The sequence below is a fragment of the Miscanthus floridulus genome, chromosome 6 (genome assembly GCF_019320115.1).
Source record: "Miscanthus floridulus cultivar M001 chromosome 6, ASM1932011v1, whole genome shotgun sequence".
NCBI classification, from domain to species: Eukaryota; Viridiplantae; Streptophyta; class Magnoliopsida; order Poales; family Poaceae; genus Miscanthus; species Miscanthus floridulus.
In genome coordinates, this window is record NC_089585.1 from 12,294,088 (window position 1) to 12,305,892 (window position 11,805).

Below are 11,805 nucleotides of genomic sequence, written 5' to 3' on the forward strand. Positions count from 1 at the left end.
TGGAATATTAAATGTAAATAAAAAATAACTAATTACACAGTTTGATTGTAAATTACGAGACGAATCTTTTGAGCATAGTTAGACCATGATTGGACAATAATTGTCAAATACAAACGAAAGTGCTACAGTGCCAAATACTAATTTCTAACCCCAATCTAAACAAGGCCTTAAGAACTGCTAGCGCAAGAAAACCAACCCCCCTAGGCTGAAATAGGTCAAGTCCAACCAGATTTAGCTATGTTGTCACGGTAGTACGACAATGTTCGGAGGAGGTCAAAGGGAGATACAAAACATGTGAAGGGTAGTATTATAGGCACAAAAATTCAATAGGACAATTAATGGCCTTAGTATGGTTTTAAGACTATTTTTGACATTCTGCTATTGTTCGAGTTTTTTTTGTCACAACTCTAAAGTAAGAAATCTTTGATAACCGAACTATTAATATTGGACAAGTTTTGCCATCTAATGGTTTTCAAATGTGGTCTTGTATTTTTTTAAATATAATATAAACTAGTTTATTTTCTAAATAACATACCTAACTCATTTAAAAATAAAAAATGTATGATACCAATCTTTACTAAAAATATAATGTGTGTATTGGTGATATACTTTAAGTTACTGGGCTCTCACTTATAGTTGTTCCTATTGTTTTATTGCTCATAGTCATACTTATTAATATTATTTGAATGATCATGTTTTGTTTTATTAAAACTATAGACTGACCAAGATAATCCATACTCAAAATCTAGTACCAATAAACACATTATATTTTTAATAAATATTTTGGTACTGGTTTCATATTCTGCTAATTCAAAATGAACTGGTTATGTTTTTTTTAAAAATATTTCTTATTATCTTAAAAATTACAAAACAACATTTGAAAGTAGCTAGATGGCCAAATCTATGTTGTATTAAAATAAATGATAGTCGAATATTTCTAATTTTTTAATGGTTGCAATGCCAAAAAAACAAACTGATATAATAGCGGGACAACTAAAATTAGATTTATCCCAAACAAGAGTGGACATAAGGTGTGTAGAGTTCATCTAGAGGCAACCCCTTCCACATAGATTTATTCTAGATCTTTTTTACTTTAAAACTTCAACCTCATTTTTATCCGACACCTTAACTTTGCCTTTGAATTCGTTTTAAGTTGTGGTATTGCTCCTGAATTTGTTTTCGCGAAAGAGTATTGCTCAGGATTAATGCAATACAGTGAGATTAGGTGTGGATTTGTCTTCTTGTTTTTAAATTTAATATTTTATTTAAATATACCGATTCAAAACTTCGTAACAAAAGTTAAGCTGGTGTACCAAAAATGCTGAACTAGGTTGAAAATATACAGTGAATTATATATTGAGTCATTTGAACCTTCACATGAATTTGTCAACTCGGTCTGAACACGCAATTTAAAGTTGTTGACTTAGTTTCAAACTGAAGCTTCGGTTATTTTGAATTAGAGGAAGCAAAATGATATAGACAAAGTAAATCAGCCATCGCAAGGATTATTTTCCAATAAAGGTCTTGTTTAGATACATGTGTATCTACTTCAATCAATATGTGTTGGAGTCGATTGGAATGAAACTTAGCTTAATTTCACTCTAATCCATTCTAATCCACTTCAATACATGTGAATTGAGATGAATAAATGCGCAACCGAACAAGGCCGAAAAGAAGCTGGCTATCCCGTGTGCTGGGGCCGTGATAACTGTAGGGCCTTGTGGCCGTTCAGTCTGTCTGTACCCTTAGTTAAATATAAGCCCATGTAAACTGGTCTTAAAATGTCACCAATTAAAGCCCAGAAAAACAGGCCATGTAAGTTGATCCACTACATATGCACGGGCTGATTAAGGCCCAAGTCCCGAAACCTCTCAGCCAACCCATTACGTCACCGGATAACGCCGGTCCTGATTCCTTAATACCGAATGGGCTCATCCAGAGCAAACTAGAGAGGCACGGATTTTTTCAGCTTCACAAAATGGACTTCGCACTTTTGGTATTTATTTATGTCTCGTCATCACGTGTGTGTCATCGACTTGACGACCGCCCCAAATTTGAAAATGAAAACGATTTAGATCTATCGTTTCCGACAATTTTCATTCCTATCGTGATCAATAATATTATACCACGGGCGTCCGGACGGGGGTGGACGCACCCGACCCGCGCCGAACCTGATCCACTCGTGCCGCACGCCACCTTCCGCACTCCTCTTTATCCGTTCCTCGACCGCTCACTCCCGCAGCGCTCGCCCCCCCCCCCCCACCCCCGCCCGTCCGCCGGGATAGACACCGCGCACTAACTCGATGCCGCACCGCCAGCCCGCCGGTGCTCCCTCCCCCTCCGCGACCTCCATTGCTACCCCGTGCCCCAGCGACCCGGCTCCCGCTTCCCCCACCAGAGACGAGGACGATGGCGGTAGCTCCGACGAGGTAGGTCGGCCCTCCTCTAGATATGAGCCTCCTCCTCCTCCTCTGGATTTGAGGGCCGCAGCGATGGCTAGGGTTCCGACGAACTCTGGGGGTCCTATTCCATCCTCCCTCCGACGACTCGAAGGTAATGGACTAGGGGCTGGAGCAGCCTGCACCTCTAACCCATCCTTTTGCTATTTTTGTACGTTCTTTGCTGTTTCTCCGTGTTGCAAGGAAATTTTTGGGATGTTGCAACAGATGATTTTTGAATGTTGCAATAGGGTGATTCATGTGTTGCAAAAATGGAGTTCTAATGTTGGGATTTATATTTTCCCCCCTAATATTGCAATAGATGATTTCAATTGTTGAAATTACCTCTTTTCAAATGTTGCATCACTGAAAGGTGATTTGTCATGTTTTGCGATGCTGTAGTACTACAGTTTGAGATGTTGCTGTACATATTTTTTTGATGTTGCAGTACCCATAATTTTTTATGTTGCAGTACATATTTTTTGATATTGCACTATGTAGTTTTGCGATGTTGGAGTATTTATATTCCAATGTTGCACTATATAGTTTACATAATTTGCGATGTTGCACTTGAAAGTGTTTCATGCTTTTGGGACAGGGGCGCGGTGGGGAATGGGGACAGGGGCGCGGTGGGGGACAGGGGACACGGCGTTGATGGCGACGTGTCGGGGGGACGGGCCGCACGTGAGTGGCCTCGGACGGGCTGACGCGACGGGCGTGTGGCGGACGCTCCTATCCAGATTTGGTTCGTTCATCGTTCCTGTCTAGATTGAATCAAATCGTTACGCTAAACGCTCCTGAGGTGTGTCCGGATGCGCGCTCACGCCGGACGTCAGGGCGCTAGCATAACCGTATAATCAACCCTACTGTTCGTTTCCCCCTTCCCGCCTCTGCTTAAGTTTGGAGACGTGGAATTTTTTTTCGGAACCTAAAGATCGGAAGCGAGGGGTCTGATGGAAATTCTGTCAGAACAGAGCCCTAGCTAGTCGACGCAGTGATGATTCTTCGGGATGACATGACCACAGGTCCACAGCAGGATAAGCGGAGCCCGGCACCGGCAACGACGGCTGTGTTCCGCGCCACGCCCAGTTGCTCACATGGGACGTGCAGTGAGTGGCCTTTTCATGGAGGCCAACGGTGTCAACAGAGCAAAGCAAAGCACAGCCGGGCCATTTCCTCTGTGGTCTGGCCGTCTGGGCGCCGCCGCGTGCGATCTGAGTATAGTTCGGGCAGTGCCGGCTCACGGGCTCACCCAACTTGTCCTCGCTTTGGCATGCCACGCCGCCTGTGCCCTCTGTGGCTCTGTCCCCGTCGTCCCCGGCGCCTCGCGGACATCACTAACCTCTATTCTGTTCGTTTGACCAATAAAATATGACTGAAAGCATTATTGACTAATTTATTATAAAAAAAAAATTATTTATTGACTAAAAAAAGTACCACTTATAAGTCATGACGCTTTGTCCTTATCACGTCAGCTCCGCGTCGTGATGCTTCCTTGCTCGGAATCGGATCCCTTTCTTTTCGCCGTCAGAGATCGATGAGCTGGTGATGTGCGGACTGCGACCATACTATACGAAAAGGGGAAACGGGTCTAGCAGAGAGTATACAATGCTGTGTGTGTACCAACGTGCATGCTGCACGCATTAATGCATTATGCATACGCGTCCTTTTGAAATTACCACTGTTTAGCAGTACTTCATGAAAACAATGGCTAGTAATGCGTCCATCCTAAAAATATAATTCTAGCCTAGGTACACTCTTTGTTAAAATAACTAAACTTTAACTAAACATATAGATAAAGATATTAATGTTTATGACATATTTCATGAAAATATGTCTAATGACAAATCTAATGACACTATGTTAAAATTGTGTTCTATATTATAAGACGTTTTTGGTTTTTTTATCTATTACTTTAACTGTGCATCAAGACAAGACATAATGTATATTTAAATTTATAGTAAAAACTAAGGTATCTAGAAAAATAAAAAATATTTATAATTTGAATTTAGGAGAATATTTTCTTTTACGGACAGAGCGAGTAGTTGGTAGCCGGCAATGACCGGCATTGTTTTTATCGTGCTTGTACACGATCTAAGGCTCCAAGAGCCGTACATGATAACTGCTTGCATGAATCATGATGAACAAAAACACGTGTGGTCCAAATTCGTACGAGGTGCACGTAGATACCACTAGAAAGCGCGCGCCCTCGCGCGCGTGGAGCAAGAAAGCGTGGCAGGTATAGAAAAAGCATATGTTAGGTTGGCATCTTCAAATTAGACTTAGGGGGCGTTGACGTCTAAAATTTCTGTCACATCAAATATTTAAACATATATATGGAGTATTAAATATAGACTAATTACGAAATTAATTACATAACTTACGACTAATTTATGAGACGAATTTTTTAAGTCTAATTAGTCCATGATTTGACAACGTGGTGCTACAGTAAACATGTGCTAATGACAGATTAATTAGGCTTAAAAAATCATCTCGCAAATTAGTCTCCATCTATGTAATTGGTTTTGTAATTAATCTATATTTAATACTCTTTATTAGTATCTAAATATTCGATGTGACCTAAATTTTAGGAGCGACTAAAGAACCAAACACTCCCCTTAAATGAATACGTTTATCAACGAAGGCTTCGTTCGTGTGGCCTTAAATCCGGCTTTGATCCGCTTCTTTTTTCATCCGGAACAGTGTTTTCTTCTCACAAATTTCTCCAGATTTCTCTAAAATTCCTCCAAGCAAACAGGACCGAATGGTGGCCAGACAGACTAATGCTATAGTTCATTGGACAACAAAAGCATCACTATTAAAGATAAGTCAACGTAACAAAGTACCCTAAAGACAGAATGGCCCTGTTCGGCTTATCTTAGTGTTTTTCTCTCACAACAATTCAGCTAGAACCGTGTTTTCAGCCAATTTCAGTCAAGTTTCAGACCAGTGAATGAGGCCAATGCTATCATGATCATGATAAGGCAGCAATGAGTAGCTAGTAAAATGAGCTTCCATTTTTGTATCCCTTGGCCGATGAATTAGCAGCAGCTTTCAAGTGATGAATTAGCAATTTGCAAAATCAGGTGTTTCCCATGATTGAGAAAGCAAAGGTGGAATTTGTGTATCAAAGCATTCAGCATTGCAGGTTGGGCCATCTGTAAAGAGAAACGACTACATCTTTAGATAAATCAGCCCAATACACGAAAACCGGAAAACCGAACCGATTTTTTTAGGAAAACTTACATGTAGTTGTATATGATAAGAATTGAGTTACAAATGCATTCTAAACATCTAGGAGACCACATTCTATATTGGCAAAGACTGCAGTAGAAGTTTCTACTGCATCAGATATCCACTGCGTAAAAATGTCACATATTTTAACGGCAATATGAAAAAGCGTATTTGGCAGAAACTATTTTGCTGTGAGAGAAGAATACAGGGTCTGTTCGGCTGGTATTAAAGTCGGCTGATAAACTGGCTGAAGCTATTTTATTGTAAAAGAAAAATACTATAGATTCTAGCTGATAAGCTGAATGATAAGTTCAAACGAACGAACCCTTAAGAATGGAGGTACGGTACATACAGGAGTTGTGAAAGTAGCCCATTCCAGCGCACCACGTCAGGTAAGAAGCAAACAATCCTTAGTACCACCCAAAGAAGTTTTTTCACTGCATAAGCAACTCATGTAAAACATTTTTTTTACCAAACAGCTATGTACAAATGGAACATTAAAAAATAGCTTATTAATTATCAGTCTGTTCACTTGTTAATTTCAACCAGGGCTTATCAATCAGTTAATAGTGTTTTTCTCTCACAACAAACCAACACCGACCAATCTTATCAACCCAGAAACCAACCAGCGAACATGCTCTCTACGCTGTTCTCTACATTTTTATATGATTCCTGGTTCGTCTCCAACGATAAAAAAAAACTGAAACTGCAGTAAGGCCTTGTTTAGATTGTAAATTTTTACAATCTGGATATTGTAGCACATTTTGTTTGTATTTGACAAACTTTGTCCGATTATGGACTAACTAGGCTCAAAAGATTCGTCTCGTGATTTACAACCAAACTGTGCAATTAGTTAATTTTTTACCTACATTTAATGCTTCATGCATACGTCCAAAAATTGATGTGATGAAGAGAGAGTGAAAAAACTTGAAATTTTGAGGCAATCTAAACAAGGCCTAAATTGAGAACGTAGACCAAATAAATCAACTTCTGCCTACGTGCTCAGAGCCCAGGACTGCTTGAGGGTGACTTGGTGCACCATGTAAGCTGAGGTGAACTCCAAAACTGGGGAAGCATCCAGCTCTGCGATAGCGAGGGGAACCCATTAATAAGAACAGGACACCACGAATCCTCGCAAAAATTGGGCCCTAAACTAAGGCGGCAATGTCATCTTTAGTAACCTAGAATGGGAAAAGACGCATATATTTGACAAAGTTTGAGCCAAATGTGGACCATACAACTGTTAACTGTTCAATGATTTTATTGTTGAAGAACAGAGTTTATACTCCATGTATCTCTTCCTTGTTTTGGCTGGACCTGTTATAGGTTTGACATTGGTTTCTAAAATTGTAGGGACTCGATTAACGATATGGAGGTTCAAGGTTTTTTTAGTCAGATAAAATTGTTCATAAACACTAAGATATACTATTAAGCAACAAGCACGGTGCACATATGAACCATCACTATCTAGTACATAAGACAATTTATTAAAAAGAGAGTAATAGTAGACGTTCGAAAAAAGTACTGGCACATATGAACCATCACTATCTCAGGCGAAAAAAGACTCTTTTTTAATAAGGCTCGGCTGAGGCCTGAGGGCCTCCTAGCACAGGGTGCTCAGACGTAGGTCCTATTTGTTTAGGTTTAATTGACTGATAAGCTATAGCTAAAAGTATTTAGCATGTTTGGTTGACTGGTTCGTATCGTTGTTGCTGGTTCATGAAGAAGTACTGCTGGCTGGTTTGTGTGAGAGAAAAATACTATTTCAATTGGAAATTTACGATCGTTTACGACAAGCCACAGCCAAACGAACAAGCTAATTGTTGACTGATTTGATGTGAAAAAAATTATTATTCATTGATTAAAAATAAATACAGCTTATAAGCTAGGTCCAAGCGAACGTGGCAGTAGCCTCGGTATTTTGTTCACCAGGCCCCCAAGGCCCCCAAAATTCAAGTGTCTGTTTGGTTCCCAAAATTTTACAAAATTTTTCAAGATTTTCCGTCACATCGAATCTTTGGAAGCATGTATGAAACATTAAATATAAATAAAAAATAAAACTAATTACATAGTTTAGACAAAATTCATGAGACAAATCTTTTAAGCCTAATTAGACTATGATTAGACACTAGTTAACAAATAACAATGAGCTACAGTACTATTTTCAAAAAAAAATTACCAACTAAACGAGGCCCAAATAGCCCAGTCCCGAACCGAACAACCCACTGCACAAGTCAGTGGTCACAACTCACAACAGAGCTGAGTACTGACCGACCAACCCCCACGAGCGGATCCGGACGGCCACTGGAACGAGCTCGCCTGTCGCCTCAGCCGGCGCCCCGCCCCGCGACGACGACCTCCTCCTCCGCTCCGCTGCAAAACCACCTCGTCGCCGGCAGGTTCGCGAATCCCAACCTCCCTCCCTCCCTCTCTCTCTCCTCCCTCAACTGGGCGACCACCTGTCCGAATCCGTGCCGCCAGTTACTGTTCCATCTTTGGCGCGTGCCTGGCTGCCTGCCTGCCACGGTGCCACCCCACCGCCATCACCACCACGCGCTGCTCATGTGGCGTGGCGCAGAGGTGGAGCTCTCCGCAGAGAGAGGTGGAGGTGGCGCCTGCCTGCCTGCCTTCCTGCGCTGCGGGCCTGCGGTCTCCTGCAGATTCCCGCACTCACCAGCGCCACCCAAAAAGGCGCACCCCTTTCCGCCGCCCAAATCCGCCTTTTCCCCGATCCCCAAGCCCCGCCGCTGCTCCCTCGTACGCACGCGCGCACCGCGTCGCCCTTTATCTGCTCCCGCTGGGCCGCTGGTCGGCTGCTGAGTCGTCGTCGTTGTTGTTGCTGGGATTGCAGCGTTGGCGGGCCTTGTAGCGAGGAGGGGGTGTGGAGGCGCGGCGATTGTTCGCGGGATGAGCTTCGGCGGCAGCAGCTCCCTCGCATCAGGTATGCCTTGGTTTCATCGCTGTTGTGGCTTCGTTGGTGATTGGTGCACGGTTTCTATTTTATGCCGTTGGGGTTAAGGTGAGATTGACTTGTGAAGGAATGAGTATGCATTGGATGCAGGTGCGAAGAGGCCGTTTGAGTACGGGAGAACGCATGTGGTGAGGCCCAAGGGCACGCACAAGGCCACCATTGTCTGGCTCCACGGCCTTGGGGACAATGGAGCCAGGTATGGAATCCGCCTGCTCAACTGACCTGTACTTTAATGCTGTGCTTGTGGAGTTTGGTGTGCTTAGATTAAATAGATGATGAAGTAATGAACCATGTCCATAAGCTCGGTACCTTCTCCAGATGTTATGAACTAACTGTAGATAGTGCTAGCGCAGAAAATCTCATGATCCATATCTTATTGTTTGTAATATAAGTTTATCAGCATCTGTTTGTTGTGTGCTTGGAATGTTGAATGCTTGAATCATGTGATCGAGTAAATACTGATGAGGGAGTTAGTGCACCAAAGAAATCACACCATTGTTATTTCTTTACTGTTATGGACATCTCACTAGGATGCTGTGTGTTTTCACATAATGATGCTGGACTGTTGCTTCCTCGAAGGATAGTTCTGTATTATAGAATTTGAAGCTACTGTCACCAATGATGTATTTGTGTTACATTGCAGCTGGTCTCAACTACTGGAAACTCTTCCCCTTCCTAATGTAAGTTAGGATATAGATTCCAAATATGCAATGGTTTAATTTCTTGTGGTGGTTTAACCTTGCACCTTGTTGCTGAAATCCAATACGATGTCCCTTTGTGTATCTTTGCTCTGCTCAGATAAAATGGATATGCCCTACTGCACCTTCAAGACCTGTGTCAGTGTTTGGCGGGTTCCCCTCCACAGCATGTAGGTTTTTTGTTATCTACATGTTTCTTCCTGCTTAAGAATGTTATCAGATCCTTTCATCATTATCTGTCTTATACGTAATACATGTTTACTGCTGTGCCCTTTCTGGATTTGCAGGGTTTGATGTTGCTGATCTTTCTGAGGATGCTCCTGATGACATTGAGGGGATAGATGCCTCAGCAGCACATGTTGCGAATTTGTTGTCGACTGAACCTGCTGACAGTATGGTTCCCATCCCCCCTCCCTTTCTTGTTCGATGAGATAACTTGGTTGTTTGTTTCTTTTCTTCAGCCCATCTTAGCAAGATTGTTCATATTGCTTTTGTTGTTTTTTTGGTGCCCGCTGTTCCATTATCGGGCGTGCTTCTTAAATATGTTCTATACACTTTGTGAAACTTTGTTTTTTTTTTCTTCTAAAGAGCATGTGTGTGCTCTCAGAAATAGGCTATTCTAACATGTTAATTTGGTGACTCAAAAAAAAAAAAAAAACTCTAGATCTTTTCCATGAACATTGAACTATCTTGGTAATCTTTGGTGCTCCAATCTCCATTAATAATTGCAGTCAAACTTGGTGTTGGTGGCTTTAGTATGGGTGCTGCTACTGCTCTGTACTCTGCAACTTGCTTTGCTCATGGAAAATATGGGAATGGCAATCCATACCCTGTGAACCTAAGTCTTGCCGTTGGTCTTAGTGGCTGGCTTCCATGTGCCAGGTTTGTCCTATTCCTATGATATCGTGTGGTATATGTTTTAGTGAAAATGCTTGGGTTTTGTTGATGTATATGATTTCTGGTCATCCAGGACCTTGAAGAACAGAATTGAAGCCTCACCAGAGGCTGCAGAAAGGGCTTCATCAATACCTCTTTTGCTCTGTCATGGAAAAGGTGCATATCTGTGTTTATCTTAACGTGCCAAATTTCTATCATAGTTCTATGCTTGGCTTGATATAAACATGTTTGTGTGTCGGAGGGTTCTAAGTTCTAACATTCAACCTGGAGACAGTATGGTGTTTGTACACGACCATCGTAAAGGCATAATATATCATGATAAACCAAGTTTTAATTATGACATGCATTGTTATCCACTGCGAAGAAAGGGGGGCTAGCTAATGAGTCCATCTTGCTTGTAACACTTCATATCAACACTAGCTGTGTGCGTGAACCATATCATATTGCAATGCAAACTACTATATCTTGATCTGGCTAGCCTAGACCACCACCCACGATCCATTAGAAAACAAGCTGTCATATTTCTGCTGAGGGTAGTAACCTCTCTAGTGCAAATGCAACTGTGCAAAGCAGGAATGACCATACATGTTTCTAAAAAATTTAGGATGGTAACAACATTACGGTTTTCCCCTGTAGCAGATTTAATGGTCCGTTGAAATGTTTGGGTTGGTTTTATGCAGCATGCTTGAAATTCAAAGAGTGCTGCTTTGTTTATACTTGTAGTTGTGCCTATCAGAAAACTTGTGCCACTTCTTCTCTATGTATGTAAGAGCTAACAGGACCACAATATTTATTTCATGTCTTGAAAATGATATAAATTTGATTTCATGACGCATAAGGAAAACACTACTAGTACAAAGTCAGTCAGTCCTCCCTTTCTTGTTTTGAAATGTCATAAAAAGTTATTTCTGATGATCCATCCATAAATAAAGGACAAATTGCCACCTTCAGTAATTTATGTTCTATTTCAATATTTTATGCAGCTGACGATGTAGTCAACTACAAGCACGGGGAGAGATCTGCTGATGCCTTGAAGGCAAATGGCTTCTCCAATGTGCTCTTCAAGTCATACAATAGGTTTTATATCTCCCCAATTCAGCTACGCTTTACTTAAGTTGCAATATTCTATATTTCTTTTCTAATGATGATTACTCTCCTTGAAGTCTTGGGCACTACACTGTTCCAGAGGAGATGGATGAAGTTTGCAAATGGCTCACAGCAAATTTGGGGCTCGGCACTAAGTCATCTTGATTGGAAAATGTTGCAAGAAAGACTTGCTGTGGCGGTGTCCAAATAATACCGGTGTCTGTTCCAGGGAGGTAAATGGTTTAATAGCAAATTTGGGCTTGGGTATACGGCCATGTTCTAGCTTTTTCTTCACGCAGACGTGTCTGCGAACGATGTACGCTTATAATTTCCATATTTTGGTCTACGTTGATTTGGTTGTGGCATGGATAATGTTTGTTCCAAATATTCCGTTTTCTGATTTGTTATTGTGATGTTTTGCTTTCTCCGTGTGCCATGGAGATGTCCTGCAAAGGTTGCACCGTGTTTGGTCTGCATGGAC

The 11,805-nt window shown here is 41.6% G+C and overlaps 1 protein-coding gene across 1 annotated transcript; it reads left to right on the top strand.

Annotated features, from left to right (window-relative positions):
- Positions 1 to 7,895: 7,895 nt before the first annotated feature.
- LOC136461655 (uncharacterized) lies at positions 7,896 to 11,748 on the top strand. The gene is made up of 10 exons (XM_066460944.1): positions 7,896 to 8,071; positions 8,524 to 8,613; positions 8,734 to 8,839; positions 9,287 to 9,323; positions 9,442 to 9,511; positions 9,629 to 9,733; positions 10,073 to 10,223; positions 10,312 to 10,394; positions 11,222 to 11,315; positions 11,402 to 11,748. The coding sequence occupies exons 2-10, from the start codon at positions 8,580 to 8,582 to the stop codon at positions 11,487 to 11,489; spliced, it is 768 nt and encodes a 255-aa protein (XP_066317041.1). The 5' UTR covers positions 7,896 to 8,071; positions 8,524 to 8,579; the 3' UTR covers positions 11,490 to 11,748.
- Positions 11,749 to 11,805: the final 57 nt, after the last annotated feature.